Source organism: Nothoprocta perdicaria, unplaced genomic scaffold (genome assembly GCF_003342845.1).
Source record: "Nothoprocta perdicaria isolate Ctin4 unplaced genomic scaffold, notPer1 scaffold_139, whole genome shotgun sequence".
In the NCBI taxonomy this organism is placed as follows: domain Eukaryota; kingdom Metazoa; phylum Chordata; class Aves; order Tinamiformes; family Tinamidae; genus Nothoprocta; species Nothoprocta perdicaria.
The window spans coordinates 441,592-461,584 of NW_020454527.1; the positions used below are offsets into that span (position 1 = coordinate 441,592).

At 38.4% G+C, this 19,993-nt stretch overlaps 1 protein-coding gene across 2 annotated transcripts in view; it reads left to right on the forward strand.

The window, feature by feature from the left end:
* Positions 1 to 19,993, forward strand: part of LRFN2 (leucine rich repeat and fibronectin type III domain containing 2) — a 145,943-nt gene that overhangs the window by 93,086 nt on the left and 32,864 nt on the right. For both annotated transcript variants that reach the window (XM_026034046.1, XM_026034045.1), the window contains one exon: positions 16,610 to 18,002. In XM_026034046.1, the coding sequence (XP_025889831.1) occupies positions 16,630 to 18,002 (1,373 nt within the window). In that variant the 5' untranslated portion in view covers positions 16,610 to 16,629. The remainder of the gene's footprint in view (positions 1 to 16,609; positions 18,003 to 19,993) is intronic.

The window sequence follows — 19,993 nt, forward strand, 5'->3', positions numbered from 1 at the left end:
CATGACTGATGATTCTTTTCTGTAGTTTAAATCCTGGTCTTTTCAATATCCAAAAATGAAAACTGTGGGCTGCGGGAAGTGTTTAGTAAGTGTAAAAGTGAACAGGACAAACATTCAAACATGTGCCATAGTACAGTAATAAATGAAAAGGAATAGAAATAAAAGCAGTAGTAGTGCTGATAGTATTTTTCAGAAAGCCTGAAAAGGAGCATTTGTTCAATGATTTTGAATATAGGGATTGCTATGATAGATAAACATTTGAATAGTAAGGATGTATGATGGTAAGATGATAGTAAGGTGGTAGATCTAAGAGAATTGTTAGTATTTGATCATGGAATGAGACATATACAAAAGAAGAAAAGAAGATCAAAAAAAAAGATGTGATTCTTCTATGGGTGTAAATGATTACCCATAGATTTCTCTATGCAGATAGATTACAAATGCTTTGAAATATGTCGTGATTACTGCCCCTAAATGATGTGAACTGTGATTGTTATTAATCATTATGTTATTACCCTTGTAGCAAATCCCTAGAAATTGGCACATCAGATGTAAATCAGCATTGCTCTGTTGACTTTTAATTTGGTTATGCTGATGTGCATCATTGAGGAATAGTTCAGTAACTGGGCATACAAGTAAGGGCAATTTTCTATACATAGAACAAATATGTCTATTTTATGTGAGATATATGAGTATATCAAGGACAGCTTTTCTTTTTTTTTTTTCCTCTTTTACAGTGTACAGTGAAACAGATTTTTACCAATAAAATACCAAGTGTTAGGTCCATATGAATTCAAGAATTAGCATATGTGGCAAAAATGTGTTCAGAATAATCTGGTGTTCTCACTGTTAGATTTCATCATATCAGTGTTTCCTGCTTAGAAGGCAATGCTCTGTAAAGATAGGATGAGTGCATTGCATTAAACTTTGTTAGCATTTACATGCTTTAGATTTTCCACATGGTTTGGAGCTTCTCAAAGCCCCCAGGACACCTTATGCAGCAGAGAAGTAGCTTCTTGGATGAATCATTAGCAGTCCCAGGACACCTTCTGCAGGGGTAGAGCTGTCAACTTCTGTTTTCTAGCAAATTCCATCTCATCTATTTGCTTTTGGCTCTACTGAAGTTATCCCTGAAGTTTCCATAAGAGTGAGTACATTTCCAGTTCTAAAGATACAGGGTGTTTTGGGGGAGGGTGTAGAGGTTCCCAAAATCCCCCATAGAAATTGACATATTTCAGTAAGGGGGCGCAAAATTATTATTCCTGTATACACGGTATCTTCACTGCCTGGAGATCCAGTTCTTCTGGATGAAAAGAGCTATAAATGTAAGGTATTATTAGCACATGGCTTTGTAGCAAGCCACCCTCAGGCCACATTAAGATTTTTGATGTTTCTCAGTTGCTGCCTCTAAAGGGATTTTGACATGATTTCAGAAAAGAAAAGAAGAAAACTAAAGAACTTTTTTTTTCTTTAAATAAAAATGAAAATACTTGTTTTCTGATTTCTGTTTGGAGCTGATGTTCTGTTAAGATGGGGGATGTACATCTTGGTGGTTATTCTTTAAAAGTTGATCTTGATCGTTAAAAAAAAAATGTAAATTAAAAGATTTGTTGACCTTTTTATTGAGATTTCCAAAGAATTGAGAGGAACCCATCTCTGCCTCCTAGTGTTTCAGGAGTACCTTCTGCTAGGGAACACAATATTAGACTATATTTAAAGATGCCCGGAGGGCCATATCAATGAGAGGAAACTTGCTCTCCATGGCCTTTTTAACATTCAGCAGCAATGTAACTTGTTTGTTTCTTCTGTGTTGAAAATGTCAACAAATGTCACCCAAGTTCTTTCCTTTCTTTTCTTATCTGTTGACATATTATTTGATGGGTGTGTGAGAGTGCAGGGTATATTAATAAAGGAAGTTTATTCTCCAAAGAATTAATAGAGTGAGCATAAAATTGTACTGAAGAAAGGTTTCTTCTATTAGTTTTGTTATTAGGGGGGAAAAAAAAAGTTCTACAATATAATTACTGAAGAGAAGGATCAAAAAAAGACCTATTAGCTCTTAGGGTCTATACTTCTGCTAGCATGGGGTCACTCTACTTTTCTCTACGAATTTTTACCTCTTTGTCAAGCAGCCTTGACAAGACCATTTATGCTTTTTTAAATGAAAATCCAAAAACCAAAAATGTTTTTTTTTAGCAACATGGTTCACATTGCTTTCCTGGGAGACTCTTACACAGTTGCGATTTCTGAATCAAAATTTCAAAAGTCCTTAACTGTCTTACATCCTCAAATAAAAACGCTCATGAATGACATAATTTCCTAAAAGTCAGATTCCCAAAGGCTTTCAATGATTCTGAAAGCCTGTGGATGACTTAGTTGTTTTTGGAAATATGACTGCAGTTCCTAAAGTGCTAGGAGTTTTTTTGTTTTTGTTTTTGTTTTTTACTTATATCCTTTGCCTTTAATGTGGATGTGGATATTCACATTAAACTATCCTTTAAAGGCATTAATTTAATATACATTAGAGTATTAGGTACATAATATAAATATAATGAGTACAATATGACATTTAACATTTATAAGATACTTTTTCTATTACTATAATTATTTAATTATAGCAGGGCTTAGAGGCTTACAAAGTGATTGGGATTATAACTACTGTGCAAATGCATAGAAAGAAACAATTTCAGACCAACCTGTTTTCAAGCATGTTGAAAGGACAGAAAAAAAAAAAAGGTGTTTGTGTGAAAAGCTTTGTTTTCTTTTTAAGATTAAATAGCACATGTACAAGAATATTAAGAATTTCCAAATGACAAATACCAGGGGTCTATGGCAGAGCAGTGAAATTAAGTCCCTGTATACAACAAAAATCATCTTTCCTTTTTATCTTAAACTATTTTATACACACTGTATTCTGACGATTGATATGCCTCTGCTATGACTTAAACAATTCTTTCTCATCTGTTACAGTCAGATGTTGTAACTCTGTGAGCAGTTCATCATTGCTATACATCGTTCGCTTTTTTTTTTAATTCCAATCTGTTTTCCTTAACAACAAAAAAAAGTTAAAACAATGTTGGATCCATCTGTGAAATTACACTCTGCTAAAAACTTCAGGATTGTGTACCAATTCATTGTTAGTGACTAAACTTTATTATTTGCTGAAACTGGCAAATACTATTTTTTACTGATTGTTTCAAATGTAGAATGATGAAGAAGGGGTTAATACTGAAGGCATTACCTGTTATTAATTAGAGTATATCTGCTACTGAGCTGCAATTAAGTGTTGAGGGTTCTCCAAAATATGGTATTTTTCCTCCATATTTGCCATGTCAAAATTCTCATCCATTTCCAACCTATCCAAACAGAGTGAAGGCAGTTGGTAAAATCAGTCCTGTCATTTATACATATCCTCCCCTTGGCAGAAATCACTCAAAGATCAATAACATTCTTCCAGAGTGGTCTGGAAATGCAGAAAAAGAGTGTGAATTAGGCACTTGAAATAACGTGTGACATATTACACTTTCTCACAGCAATCTGTCCTTTGTTTAATTGGTTGTGTTTTCATCAGCAGGTATGTGAAAATATAAAAACCATCAACATTATATGAATGTATGAATCTTGAGATTGTTTCAGTATTTTTCATGATCTGGGAAATAGTTTCCAGATGCTTCCTCATTAAGGAAGATATTGAATAACTCATGCTTTTACTCGATTTTAAGTATGGTATTTTTTTAGAAAATAAAGGCTCATATGATGGTTTTCAGGAACATTTATTTCAACACGTCACCAGGACTGAGGTGAGGCTGACTGGCCTAGAGTTCTCCAGATCTTCTTTCTTGCCCTTCATGAGAATAGCAGTAACATTTGCTTTCTTGCAATCATCATAAATATCTATTTATAGATATGATATTATGATATAGATAAAATAAGGTATTCTATCATTTCTGAATTATGATTAATTCACCTACTCTACCTACCACTAACTCCACCTACATTTTCTGTAGTTTCTAATATTGTGTGTGTTGATAGCTTAAGCGAGATGAGGGTACTTTTCTCTTCTATTTAAAACTAGAAGTTCAACCCAAGCAAAAAATCTTCCATCAGCATGAATGGCAGTATCTTGCAATAGATTCTCTGTGTCAACTGTGAGGATGAAAAGACCGTGAAGAACCGTCTCCCTGGACATCAGCATCTCTCACATTAAAGTCCATGAGGCTGGCATCTCTTCTTTCGCTAGGGTACAAATGCCATCCTTTTTTTAGCTTTCTGCTGAGGGAAATGACAATGTGGTCGCAAAGCAGCTCTGGTTTTATCCAGAAGATTCAGTTTCTTTGACACCTCCTAGTCAGGGTCAGGCGTAGCACTTGTGCTGATCTTATTCAGGCTGTTAACTTTGGCAGCAGGCAAGGATAACATGTTCATGCTGGTCTACTTACATTTGACATCCTCCTTGGGTAGAACTGGACAAAGTGGATTGAGGCATCTGCAGATCCTGTCAAGCAGAGATAGAGCTGTATTTAATTAGCTCAGTCTAATTCAGAGAGACCTTTCCCACACCTCATGTTCATTGAACACGCACAGCTTGGTGACACAGTGCAGCTATTATGCTGTTGTCACTGAGCTCTGTGTCTCTTTGGCTCTCTGGTTAACGACAGACCCTGTAGAAGAAATTAAAAGCATCAACCACCACAGATATTTTTTCTTCTTTTTCTTGACTGCAACAATGTAATTTTTCTTATCTGGAATACAAAATACATCTGCTTTCCTTATTTTGTTTCTGCTGCAGATAGAACTCCTCCTAACTTATACTGCTCTATCAAAGAATGCAAAATTTTGCTCATACAGGGGAGTTTTCACATATATTTAACCAGTATCCTATAAACTACACTAGCTTCCATCCACTCTGGGGCAGAGGAAACAGCAGGTATTTTGCTTATAAATATTCTACAAGACTCTTGACTGTTGTGGACACCATTTCTCTGTGCACCTTTAAGCATCTTCAAGCATCTTGCTGCTTACTTTCAGAAAAGATGTTACAAGGAAATATTAAAAAGTAAGCATCCCACAGTGGTGGACTTCATTTTCATAATAATCCAACAGAGTTTAAATATATAGGCCTCTAGCTTGTCTTACAGTTCGCTGGCAAGTATGTTCTAGTCTTTGAGCATTCTTCTCAATGCTGAAGCACGTTTTTTTCTGTTTTAGTAGGAGAATACTTTTAACAGTTTTCCCCTTAATTTTATGTTAATTCATCTAGACCTAAGGGCGAGTAAGAGTTGATTTTGTATCCACTGCAAATAAATCAATTCAATTAGCAGCTGATATATGCCAGCTGACCTTAAGAACTAATACATAGCTGCTTCTAATATCAGGAATCTAGCTTAGAATAAGCAGTACAGGGATCTGGCCCTGGATCAATGAAGGAAATGTCTTGAACAAATTGGGACCACAGAGGTCAGTCTTCTAAAAAACGTAATTAAATTGGGTCTGAACTGGAAGACTCACACATCAAAGAATTGTAGTGATCAAATGATTAGGGGATGAAGGAAGAGGGGGAGCAGCAGCAGAAAGAGAGAAGGTGGCAGCAAAGCACGCATGAAATAGAAGCTTTAGAGATGGTCTCTGAGAGGCAGAAAATGCTTAGAAGTATAAACAAGGACATTTAGTCAAAGGCAGATTAGGTAAAAAAAAAAGATGTTTGAAAAAATACTAGGATATGTTGGCATACACTAGAAAGCAGAGCATGTGAGGAAATGAGGAACAATAAAACATGCAAAAAGACAGTATTAGAAATGCAACAAGAAAATCCCTGGGTAATGGAGCCTGTTGTTTGTAATATAAATTTAAATGCAGTATATAGCACCTGGCCGCTCCAATCTGATAAGACTGTCATTCTGTGAGTAGTTGGCAAGCAGAAACTGTGAAGTGAAGCAGAATATATATTTGAAATATTTGCAGCTTATATGTTTTATTTTACTGCATGTTTTCCCTTCATTTTAATTTTAAGAGGCTTGTTCTTTTTTGCTGCCTCAGTGTTATATGAAGAGCCCTGGGGACTGAAGGCTTTTGTTTCCTCATAAATAAACACAGCAGGTAAACTACAAAACCAGTTATCTTTATCTTCCACTCACCTCCTTCAGCCTCACCTGGAAGATTGCCTGTTTTTCTTGGGAGAGGGTGAGTCAATGTTTGACAAGGAAATAGTGGTACTTTGTATAGTTTAACCAATGCCAAATATTCAAAATCATGAGCCAGGTGACATCAACTCATCAGGATGACTGAAATGTAATGAAATGTTTCTTTTAATGATTATTATTACCATTGTTATTTCTGCAGYAAAAGATTTGGGGTGCTTTCTGCTTACCTTCTATTTTCTTTCGTGATGCTGTTTTCTGGTATATTCATTTGCACTAGTCAAGTTTTCTCCACCGACAGGAGAGTTAGAAACTTACTCTATTATTTATGTACTTCCTACTGGTAAATGCTGAAACTCTGAGCTGTGAGTAAGTCACCAAAAAGAAAAAACATGAGATATCCAGATAGCAGGCAATGTTTCTCTCAGGGACTKCTGCACTGCAGGAATTTACAGCAGCAGGCTGGGTACTAAGGACTGAAATCACTTAAGCCTTGCACAGACATCCATGGCCTCCGACTTCTGCTCGCTGCCAGATTTGGACTGATAATGAACGAGTGACCTACCTAAGGAAAAGGCTGTAAAACCTRTCTCTTATCTTTGATCTCTCTTTCTGTGCCATGGTGATAGTCTTCCACGCGAACTGTCTTTACACACACACAAAATCTCCAGGTACCTTGCAAGAAACTGATTAGTAGAAGTCAATAGGCAGATTAATCTTTATCTTACAGGGGAGAAAGATAAGTTAAGTAAATCTTACCCAAGGCTATGTAATAAGACAGTGAAAAGAAATAAGACAGATGTAAAGTCATCCAGGAGTTAGTATTAAAGCCAGATTCCTTCCTCAGACCCACAGTCACCACAAGCTCCCCTTTCAACATAATTACACTATACATGAGGCCTGATTTGTATGAGTAAATTATTCAGTGACATGCCCTGTACATGGAAACATCATTCTGCAATAAAAAGGTCTCAGAGTGAAAAGACCTTGGCTTTTGATGAGTGACTTGCTGAACAATCCTGAGCAAGATTTTTGAGGCAGATTGGGCCTCTTCTTATTGACCCATAAAAATGGGGTAATAATAGTCTCTTCTGTAAAGCTCACTGAGTCCGTTATGAACTGATATGGACTATCAGTAGTCCATATTTAATTTGCCTTTCCTGTCTAGTGATATAGCAGTTTTGAAAGATGCACCTGCATAACCAGATATGACAGACTGTCCAACTTGTAGAACACACTAGTCACATGGTAGAAATAATGGAGGTCTTTTAATGGAGGCCTTTTAATGAAGGTCTTCAGTCCTTCAAAGGAAAAGCAAATTATCCTATTTTGTGAAAATTACTAAGTGAGAGGCTATGTAGCCCATGAGTTGGATCATGCAGCTGCATGGTAGGGGTCCTTGTGTTCCCTTCCAAGAGCACCAGTTTCTTATCATACCATAAGGGTGTACTCCCTAAAATAAGGGGTTTCTGTTACTGGACGCTCATGCTAATAGGTTTTTGAATCCTAAATTTAGGAATTAGACAAAAATGAATGCAATAGTTTTTGAGTGTGGTCTTTTCCTTCCCTACACTTCAATTTATCTCACCCATATTTCATGGCATCTGAGAAACTTTGCACRCAACATTGTGTACCCAATTATTTTTTTTTTAACATTAGGAAAAAAACCTTTTTGTATACATGCTTTGCTTTTCCTAACAGTGCTTCTCTGAGTGTAGGCTTTACATGAAAGGAAAACTCACAGTATGTACTGCAAATACAGAATTCTGCTTAAGGGCTATTGGACAAAGTTTGTCTCAAGAGCATGCTAAAGGGCCAAAAAAAWWAAAAAAAAAAGAAGGGGGAGCATCCCAATTTTAATTATCCTTCCTTTCCTTTGATGTGGAAGGAAATAGGAGTATATAAAGGTTTTTATAAGGATTTGAGTAAGCCTGGGATAAAAAGCCACCTGAAGAGTTGTTGTTATGGCTCAGAGCAGAGGGGAATTTGGACTCAAATGGTAATAACATGAGCTGGATATGTGGAAAGGGCTGGAGTCTGCTGATGGACACACCATAGGGAATATCTCTGAAAGACTCTTTCCTTCATGCCTTTCCTGCTCAAAACAAGTAAGACACAGAATAACTAATAACTTCTGTATTGTGCTGATGAAGCTAAATTCAGGACTGCTGTAAAGACATGGATAAATAAATGAACTGGATAGCTAAAAATAGAAAAGGGGCTCAGTTTAGCTGACTCATGAGTTTCTAGCTCATATCTGATGGAGACTGACATAGAGCATTGAGAACAAGAAGGCAAAGATATAGGCTCGGAGTGCTAAATGAATAGAAGAAAATGAACAAACTGAAAAAGATCTAGGGGAAAAAAGGGGGAAAAATCCAATTAGTACCTTTTTTTTYYTTTTTYYTTTTTYYTTTTTTTTTTTTCACTTCCTTTCACTGGGGAATCACAGCCCTATATATATGTGGACTTTGGACTGGCCATAAGTTTTACATCCTGCTTTGTATCAGTTCATGTTGGCCAAATCTGTTTGTGAAATTTTTCTAGCTTTAATAAGCAATTTTATAAAAGATTTCAAAGGAAGCACTGAAGCACTCAAAATCTTTGTTTCTGGTGTTTCCACAATATAATTCTTTTATTTTGAAGCTGTGTTTTAGTGTAGGTATTTAGCACATCTTTTAATGAAAGTGTAAACCAAACATGCAAACTCAAGTCCACTCAAATAAGTCTGAAATTGTGTAGTCACAAAAAATAACATTCAGGAATTGAAAGTTGAAACAGAGACTTCAGGACAGATACAACTGAAATTGATCTTAGCTTTGGAGGTAAACATCATTCTAGAGTAAAAATTTCCACCTTCTGCAGAGATTTTGGCTAATAGCTAAGCAGACTTTTAAGCCTGTATTTCTTTCACTCTGTTCTTGGTATACTTTCAGAATGAGAGGYTTTTAGTCCAAGTTTCAAGCTGTGTGACATCAGATCAGGCATGGTCTGGAAATTAGGCATAACGAAATAGTGGCACCGGTACCCTATGAGTGTAAACTGCCCCATTCTGCTACCTGTAATTCTAATTAATACTCAGGTTCGCATGGTGTCCTTGCAGAGACTGCAACCTCCACTGTACCAGCAGCAGAGCTATTTTCGCAGAATTGTTTTGCTACCTAGTGCTAAGAAATCAGCTGGGAAATTTGGGTCTGCAATGTCCGTTGCTGTGAATTGGCCTGAGCTAGTTGGCTGGAGCACTTTTTTTGTGGAAAGCTAGTAGAAAGCTTGGCTTCCAAAGGATGTTTGTGATAGAATGATTCACTTTTTAACTGCATTATATTAAGTCTGCAGGACAAGCCCAGCTCTTTATTAGGCACCAAAGAAACCATGCAGGCAAGATCATCTTAACAATGGAGTGGACTCTCTCTTATCTAAAAAGGTCTGAACTCTGGTTAAGGCTTTTTCTGTAGCTGTTTTAGGCTACTAATAATGTCTCTCTTCCATGTGGATCCTCTGACATTGCACTATGTGTGGGCTCAGCATACACCATTTCCCTTCTAGAATGCTAGGAAGGTCTCTCTCCCTCTCGTTCACAAAACTTACTCAATGTTCTTCAAAACTATGAGTAGTAAATATTCTTTAGGCCTCTGAACTTCAAGTTGTATWTAAGATGATTAAAATGTCCAAAACATACTGTAGGCAAGTACTTGATAGGTACTTAGAAGTATACAAAATGCATTGACCAAGTTTTATTTTCTCAAAAGCTGAGAAATATTGCACATTTCTTAAAATCAAATGGCTTGTAATGATGTCTCCATTTCAGCCAAATGCYAATGAAATTGAGGAAGGTCCAATGGATTTGTGCCTCCAGTCCTTCAGACTTAAGCTCCTTTGCTAAACTTCCTAGGAAGTGGWGAGGTAAGGGCCCTAGAATCAATAAAGTAGCTAGACACACAGTTGTTTTGTTGTTGTTGTAGCTGTTCTCTTTTCAGCAGCCAGCAGTCTGTACCTTTTGCAGAGAAGCAACCAATATTTTATGATTCTTCTGTGTCAAAACCACTGTGAAACACTAAAATCCTCATGCACACAAATGAGCACACTTTTCCATTAGCACTCAAAATGCTTTGCAGGTGCTTTCTGTACATCAGAATAAAGTGACTCCAGAAAGGAAAGGAATTTGTTSCATGTATTTTAAGACATTGTTGAAGCAGCACTTAGTAGTAACTTAACTATGTCTAATTAAAACTCTGCTCCTGCACTTTTGAATGACCTTGAAAACGGTTTTGTAAGAGTTGGGGTTACTACTGTCTTTTAAGGATTACAAATTTTAATCCTTCATAGAAGTACGTGCAGTTCTTTTTTTGGCCTAAGTAACCTGAAATACGAAGAGGTGACTAATTGCAGGAGATAACTGTGCTAGAGCGTTAGCAAATGGATTTGTTCTTTTAAGGTATATGGAAAGTGCTGCTTTTGATGGAAAAAAATGTGATGCCTCTGTAGATGGGGAGACATGAGAGGAAGAAACCATTTATCTGCAGTAAAACTGTGAGGCTCCTCTGCCAGACACCATTAGTGTTACCGTCCTGTATTTCAGGGGAAAAAAAAAAAAAAAAAGAAAAAAAAGAAAAAGCTGCTGTGAGGCTGTGAGGTCACAGCTTCTCCTACAAAATTCCTGCAGTGAATAGAGGTTTGCAGGATGCAAATACATGTTCTAACAAGCTCATAGCCTGGTGCTGCAGGGATGCTGAGTTTGTCACTGAATTACATCTGATCCATCCCTTCACTTAATTACCTATGTTGATCATTTGGGCTTTTAATTAATGCATTGCTTTAGATTTGGGGGTGGTAAAGGAATTGGGAGAAGTGTTAGGGCTTTAAAAAAAATGTAGAGGAGGGATATGACTAGAAGCAAGGAGAAAACAGGACAGAGATATGAAAAAAGAAAGAGCCAAACCCCTCCTGGGCTGAAGCCAAGCTACCCCAAAATGCACCCGAATACACACAAGTTCTGGCAATGAAGGACTGCAAGAGAAGAACATCTTAGTGAGTAAGGCAGCCCTGCCTAAGAAAATACTGGGTTATTTCCTCAGGGATCTTTGAATGGATTAAATCAGTCTTCACAGAGTATGCTCTCTTGAAAATTGCTTTTTGTGGTTTATCCTTACCTCTGTTCTGGACTGAACTAAAACCAGTGCTTTAGACATTGCAGTCATAACAGAAATWTTCTTACATTTCATACCACCATGTGAGCTCATTTAATTTGGAGGCATACACCTCTTTAGCATAGCTTTGCATAAATACTTCCAAGCAAAGACTGGCCCCAGGCCTGGGGAACACAGGTAGGACTTCAAACTGCAGGGAAAGGTGCAAACAGGAGGACMGAATTCAAATGAAATAAAATGAAAAAATGTTTTCTATTATGCTACTGGGATAGTAAAGTATGAATTGTGGCAACCTAGCTATGCCTGCGGTATTGAAGAACAAGTTGTACAAATGGCAATAAATTTGTTATATTTCACCCCATGCACAACACAGCATTTTTTTCTTTTTAGTCTTTTTTTCTTTTTTTTTTTTTTTTTCTGTTACTGTGGAAACAATATTAGTCAAATTAATATATGTGGAGTTTAGTAAAGCACACTAGAAATACCTGGTTAAGTATGTGTTTATCAGTGTTCCCCCTCCATGGTTTATAAAGTGCAAGATGGCTGGAGAGAGCAGGCACTTCAGAAGGAAAGCACTTCACATATTAATGCTATTCATTATTTTCAATAGCACAGTTCCTAAAAAGGTCTACCTAAAATCAAAGTTGCCCTTTGTATATGTATGCATAACGGTAACAGCCTTCCCAAGGAGTGCACAAACCTAGGTAAACACAAAGGAGAAAAGCTAAACAAAAGTGCTGTTAAGGAGGTTTCCTTTTGGAGACAGGGATTTAAGACTTAACGCCAGTGAGCACTTAGGTGTATACTTGGCTTAAGCACCTAAGCAGTCTCACAGATGCCTACAAAACTGCCAGTGCCTTAACACAGCTCACGTTTCAMTGTCTGTGGCATTGAGGACTGAGATCCAGACACACAGAGACATTTACATTCCTTATTGACATAGTAATCCCTGGGAGATAGGCATAAAGTATCCGGGTGGATCAGGGAGCATATGATTTGCCTGAGGTTCCAAACATAGTTTCTGGCCTGGATAAACTTTTGTCCTGACATCTTTACYCCGTCCCCTTTTACATGCTGCAGATTAAACTGCATCAGAGAATATTCCATCAGATGGAATATTGTTGCAGTTTCAGTTCTTCAAGCCTTGCAGCTATGGAGCAGATTTTGTAGTCACAGATTTGCAGTGAAAACAGAGATAAAAAAGGTTAAGGAAAGTTAAAGGGGTAGCTCCTAGAAAAAAAATCCCAGCTTTTCCTCAGCACCCAGTTAAGATAAAGTATCTGAACTCATCCATGGAGTCACTAAAAATCAGATCCCAGAGCACTAGGAGATAGTACAACAGGAGCTATCCATCCATCCGTCCGTCCATCCATGCATCCATTTATTTATTTACTTTTGTCTGTATACTGCAGCTGTACCTTATTTATCTGGCGGTTACCTTGTACTTGGTGCCATAGTAGGCAAAAGTTATTGGAATTTATATGCGTAGCTTAATGAATTTAGAATTAGAAAATGCCTCAGAGACATTCCTGAAATGAGATGCCAAATCTCAGAAGTTGTATCTTTATGAGGAAAATTTAAATATAAAACACCAGGGTTTATGACTCTTGCTCATATTAATTCATACCAATCCATGTTATAAGAGGACTAACGGGGCTATTTTTCATCTCGGGTTGAGACAGGAGCTCTGCCAGATTTACCGACTTGCTGTAAGAAATCTACTTTAGCTGGCTGATAGATATTTTTGAAATGTAAATCAGAATGGTGGCTTATCATAAGGCCACTATTAACAGTCTGTAAAATGCTTGGCACTGCACACAAGAGATTTGGGAACAAGGTGAGCAAAACAGTCAACAACACTAAACRCTAAACTTGGCACTTTTTCTGTCCTACTGTCCCCCTGCCTTTGAAACCTGCAATAATCAGGACTTTGTGTGGAAGGATTGTAGCAGATACTAATGTAAGTGTCCAGACTGGAGAATGGATGTGTCATCTGTGGCCTGAGTATTTTGTTTTTCTCTTCAGTGARGAACAGATGAACAGTTCCTCTGTGAAAGCCCCAATCCTCTCTCCTTAAGGCACCCCTGCATGCCCCAGGTCTCTCCACTACCCTATTTGTAGCTTCTTGGGTTTGTTTCAGCTCTGGAAGGTTGCTGTGTTGTGCACTGCTCCTATTAGTACTATGTTATAGAGCAAGTTAAGGTGCCAGGCTCACAAGCTTGCAATACCAATGCTGGCAACAGATGACAACGGCTGGTATTTTCCACAGCAGAGAAACAACATCTCCATGAATACTTCCACATATAWTTGGTGGTCAGAATGACAGCTGCCAAGGGATTTCCATCCTACCTAAGATGCTACCAATCGGTCCTGCATGTGAGCCCTCTCTGTGCCTTCTGCACAAACGCAGGCAGATCATGAGCTTTCAAGCCATCCACAGAGGGTTTCACCATCAGGGYTGACTTTGTCATTTATATCTCCTGCTTCACAATCTCCTCTCTGGGTTTCAGTATCTATTTCCTGTAATTAACTTCTGTTCCTCCCTCCATCTTWAAAAAAAAATGCTTTTCACTGATGCTTAGAGTCAACTGTCTCCCCAAAGCACTGTGATATTTAACAGCATCTGGAAAAATGTGGTTAGAGAATTGGGACACTTAAAGGAGACACTGCTGTCGTAAGTGTGCATTCACATTCCTGAATAGATATTCAGAGGGAGGGAATGTAGATGAGGGAGAAGCTATAAAAGGGCTTATTACTAATTAACTGTATCTATTTCTCCCCCTTTTAACTGATTTTTGTTTATCATTTCAGCTGGTAGGGTAATACACTAAACCAAAGCTGGCAAACACAAATATAATTAAGAAGCAAAAAGTCAATTGCCAGTTAGTAAACTACCAATTGATAATAACATAAGGGATATTTATAGCACTTTGCTAAGTACATTGTGAATTTGCACCAGTAACGGTTGCTAGTCTCCATTTTATCCAGTTGCCTTCTGTGYCTTCCATTTACTATTTAAGGTAAGATCACTCTTCTCAAGTCGTCCTTCTAAACACTATCCCATTTTCATCTTCTTTGAAGTGTTCAGCAAACACAGATGCTTCAATCCTTTCTTCTCCTATAAAATGGTAATAATGTTATATAATTACTAGCATTTCAACATTGGGAAAAATGACATAAAAGCGTACTATATATAGTTCAGCAATCAACTTTTTGAATTTCTAAATCGCCTTCTTTCTCAGTTGTGTTACATATTTTATAGAGCGGACACAAAACCTCCCTTGTGCACAAGAGGAATCTGCCACCTTTGGGCAAGATGCCCAAATACAGAGGCCCTGCCTCTTTTTCCTTTACAGAGAGCTGCAGCAAATCCTGTTTAAAGAGTTAAAAAGCATTTATTAAGGTGACAGATTTTGTTTTGTGCCTGGTGCATGTTACTTGAGGAGTAATTGCTAACCTTTATGTAYATTTTTAATTATTGTAAATCATCGGAGTCATTTCAGCCAAGTGCTGAAGTGCAAAYAATTGCATGGAAACTTTCTCATGAAATGTTATGTCATAGGTTTAGTGGCCTCATAATGCTAATTATTGGAGCTATTTATAAGATATTGTGCATTATCTTGTCATGTGTACAGCAGCAATATCCTCCAGAACGAATTTAGATGAAAATGACTCCCTACCACCTACAGGTGTGTGTGACTTTACTGCAAGCTCACATCTTAGCAGGCGGATGGCATTAGCAGCTCCTTCAGCATGGATAGTGCAGCAGATGGGTAGCAGTTACTCAGCAGAAACGGTAGCAGGCTGCAGGGGCATGGGGAGCTTCTGCATGTGCACACGTCGAGCTGTGCTCTGGGCCACAGCCACAGGAAACCCAACAGTGGCATCTTGGAAGGCTGCCACCGAAGGGGGAGCAGATGAAGCACGAGCATGTCTCATTTCTGCTTGTGCAGTGACTGCTCTGGAAACAGGGCTGCCAAAAGCCACTGAGCCTACGAGCACCTGTGTGACTGAGAAGGGAGATGATTTATACTGAGCAGTGAGAACAGCAGGGCAAAATTATGTGACTGAAATGATACAGGTTAAACAGAGTCAAAATGGTTGTGCTAGGAAATACAGCCTAAATTGTGACTCTAGGATTTGTCGCAGGTAAGGGGAAGAGAATAAACCTGCGTGTCTTGACAAAAAGATCTGGGAGATGCCTCCCAAAACTGAAGTTTTCTACCTGTCCCTTGTCTCAGAGAGAGGCCAAGGAGCAGAAACRAGTGATCTGCTATTGCTCAGCCCCCCCTGACAAGAGACCCAGGAAAGAGAGAGTCACTAATAAAGCAGGTATACCTGTATCCTGGGTAAAAATCTGCAAGAAGCTGCAAATTCTTACAGATACAGCTGGCCCACTGAATCAGCTTGTTAACATACTTTGTTCTCACACACCTTTTACAGATCAAGCTGGAAAAGCAGATGAGAACTGAGAAAAATATTGGATAATGGGGCAAAGAGAAAAATGGGCAGGATGTGTTGGCAGACAGAGGATGCAGAGGAGATCACTACAACACCATGAGAGCAAAAGGGTGTTGGAAGGCTTGCCAGAAACCAAAAGCAGCACAGGCTTCCCCTATACATTGTCTATTTGGGGCTAGACAACATCTTCCCAGTGGGGTGGTTGAGGACAGCGTGAATTTAGGCRATGATTCTGCAAGCGTTTTCTGCTTCCTGTGCTGCCTCTCATGAATTTTATTTTGGGAGGGCAAGTGAACTGATTTGCCCCAGGACTGGTCAGATAATTACACGGTCATTACCAAGCACATTACTGAGGAGTAAATATGTAGTTATTTTTATCCATAAAATCAGCCCCTTCAAACCCAAGATTAATTCGACATTATTATGCAGCAATATGTAATTACTCTAAGACAGCTTTTACCCTCAAAGAAGCTGGCATTATTCCATATGAAATAGGCAGAGTTTTAAGTAAACCATGCACCTGATTGCAGGCTTTGTCCTCTTTCAGATACCCAATGCTCAATTATAAAGTGGTAGCTAGAGAATAGGTAGTTACAAGAACCTATTATCAGGCTTAAGTGCACAGAATTCTTATCTCATTCAGATTTGGAACCAAAATCACTTTTTTTTTTTTTTTTTTAAGATGGAAATGTATTATGTGGGGAAATGTTGCTAAATATTTAATCTTCCCATTCCAGAATGATGGACACTTTAGAGATGAGGATCACTCTGGGAAGCCTCTCTGGGGATAGAGAGGCCTGAATCAAACAGGAATAATAACTCTTAACTGCTAATATTCCTTGTAAATCTTTTCATTTCTTGCAGGTACTGTTGCGTGATTTACCATGGAAAAATTGCTCTGCAGCCTCCTGGTGTTTGGAATGGCTATCACGGTCAACGCTTGTCCTAAATACTGTGTCTGTCAAAACCTGTCTGAGTCACTGGGGACTTTGTGTCCCTCCAAGGGTCTCCTATTTGTACCCCTAGACATAGACCGAAGGACTGTTGAGCTGCGCCTTGGGGGCAACTTTATTATCAATATCAGCCGACAAGATTTTGCCAATATGTCTGGACTTGTTGACCTCACTTTGTCCAGAAACACCATCAGTTACATTCAGCCCTACTCCTTCACTGACTTGGAGAGCCTTCGATCTTTACACTTGGACAGCAACAGGCTGCCTGACATTGGAGAGGATATTTTGAGAGGCTTAATTAACCTTCAGCACTTGATTTTGAACAACAACCAGCTAAGCAGCATCTCTGATGAAGCCTTTGAGGATTTCTTGCTGACATTGGAAGATTTAGACCTTTCCTACAATAACCTCCGAAGCATTCCCTGGGAATCTATAAGAAAGATGATAAACTTGCACCAGCTCAGCTTGGATCATAACCTGATAGATTACATTACAGAGGGGACTTTTGCAGATCTTCAGAAATTGGCCCGACTGGACCTAACATCCAATAGGCTTCAGAAGCTCCCCCCTGATCCTATATTTGCCAGGTCTCAAGTAATCCCATTAGTTGCAACCCCTTTTTCACCACCTTTGTCGCTCAGCTTTGGGGGCAACCCGCTGCACTGCAACTGTGAGCTGCTGTGGTTAAGGCGACTTGACAGGGACGATGACATGGAAACTTGTGCTTCTCCTCCAGGTCTAAAGGGAAGGTACTTCTGGTATGTACGGGAAGAAGAATTTGTTTGTGAGCCCCCTCTAATTACCCAACACACTCACAAGTTGCTGGTTTTAGAAGGGCAAACTGCCACACTAAAATGCAAAGCCATTGGGGATCCCACCCCCATCATTCACTGGGTGGCCCCCGATGACCGTCTCATTGGGAATTCGTCGAGGACAGCTGTCTATGACAACGGCACCCTAGATATCCTCATCACCACATCCAAGGATTATGGGACTTTCACATGCATAGCAGCCAATGCTGCTGGAGAGTCTACGGCCACCATTGAGCTCTCGATCGTTCAGCTCCCTCACCTCAGCAATGGCACAGGTCGAGCAGCCCCACCAAAATCCAGGCTCTCGGACATCACCAGCTCCAGCAAGTCCAATCGAGGGGAAGCAAAAGGTCCACCAGAAAGGGCTGTCTTGGTGTCAGAAGTGACAACTACCTCAGCTTTGGTCAAGTGGACGGTGAGCAAGTCAGCCCCTCGGGTAAAAATGTATCAGCTACAATATAATTGCTCGGATGATGAAGTCCTGATCTACAGGTAAATGAATGGTTTGTCCTCTGATGATGGCAGAGAGAGTAAAGTAGGATATGAAGTCATTTACTTTTAGTCACTGGTTTGAGTTTGAACTGACAGGCCACTACCAAAAAAATACTGTTTTCTGATAAATTTGTTTTACATCTGTCAGTGTGTCAGTTGATGTTGGTCTGTCCACCACTTYGCTGGCCATTTTGAATCATGCATTATAAATGTGTCGTATGCATTCTCTATCATCAACTGCTTTTGTTAACATTTTCCCCTTAGAAAAAAAATATGAGAGTTGTTGATACCCTCCTTACTAAATTTAACCAAGTAAACAAAATTCAACAGTCTGGAAGTTAGAAGTTGCCATTTCCTTCTCCTGTAGGCTGGATTGAAGCATATGAGTGAGAGAGGAAGAAATGTGGGAGTTTGTGCATAACASAGGCTCTAATTATTCTGTGGTTCAAGATTCAGGCTTGTTAGCAAGAGATCTTTCACTTATAATAAAGAGCTTGTTTTTTAGTTCACTAACATCAGTTGTACACAACTGTAATTGCTGACAATGTTGGAACATTTAATATTTTATGCCATACTAAATGTGAGAAGAGACAGATACTTTAAAAAGCAGGCTCTGAATGTTCATTTTGCTTCTCCAGTTCTACAAGTCTTTTGACTTTTGCTGATATAAAATAAGAATCATTCTGCAATGAATCTAAATCATGAAGGAGAAAGAAGTAATAATTTTTAGGGATTAAAAAGGGTAGGAAACTGTGTAACAGAACAGGAAAATATAGTGTTATTGTTTCTTTTCCTTCTGTCTTGGAAAAGTAATTTATGTACTATCCTAAATTGCTAGAAACCACCCCTTCCTGCCTTCTTATTGCAGAGACAGCATTAGACTTATTGAACTGAAGTCTGTCTTTGGATRTATATGAGCTACCACGAAAAGTCAGAACCTCAGGTCAGAATAAAACCAAAGACATAAACCTGTTGCAAGCACTTCGAACCCAGTGATGAGAAAATGCTACTGGAGAGGAACCTGGGATTTGCATTTTAGTTTTATTTTAAGTATGAAATTCTGGCCTAAATGAAATACTGGCCTAAACAAAGATATGGCTTTCCATGATAGACTTGTGATTACTGTTACCCTGCAAATTGTCCCCTTCCTCTACCGCCTGAAATGAGATCTGTGACAGTAGTCACACTAGTCACCTTCTCTTGCCCAGATATTCCTCCTTTCTTCTTTACCTAATTGTAGCTTTCTCTACCCTGAAAAAATCAACACAAAACATGATGAATGCTCAGTTGACTTTTTCTCACTCACCCTTCTCAAGCAGTGAAATCTAATTTTAGGATTGTTTTCTGAACTGAATTTAAAGTTGACATGGCCAAAATTCTATACTATAAATACTCGTAACTCAGTCATTTGAAGAGCAGAAATAATAAAGTGACTTATTTAGCCAATCCAAACTTGCAGTCTTTGCCAAAAGTAGGTCTACTGACTACAAGTACAAAGATTTTTTTTTAAATGGCTGTTTATTCAAATATAGAATAGATTTGAGGAAAATCAGTTCTGCTCATTTCCAAAGCACAATAACAAAAATATGATGAAATAATCAAATCAATTAGTAGGTGGAAATTATTTGTCTTTCTTTGGCTAATGTACAGTAAAAGTTAGCCTTGGGACTTGCAATTATGTAGAGTCAAGTAGAAAGAAAGAATAAGATAAAACTAAGTAATAGTATAATATTAGAAATGGGATGAATGAAAATATGGTAGTATCAGTTTTTCCTGAGGCAAAGCTCTGGGCAAAAATAGTATTTAAGTTCCTGAGCCCAGCAGAAGTCTGAGGAAAAAAATATTCTGAAGGTTGTGCATAGTCATATGACTGTGAACAAGAATATTCCTGAAACTGGAAAAAGAAATTTGTGGAGGCTGTCAGATGTTGGAAGCAATTTAATACATACGATTACTGAGGGTAGGATGGCCAGAGTGAATAAGACAAACAC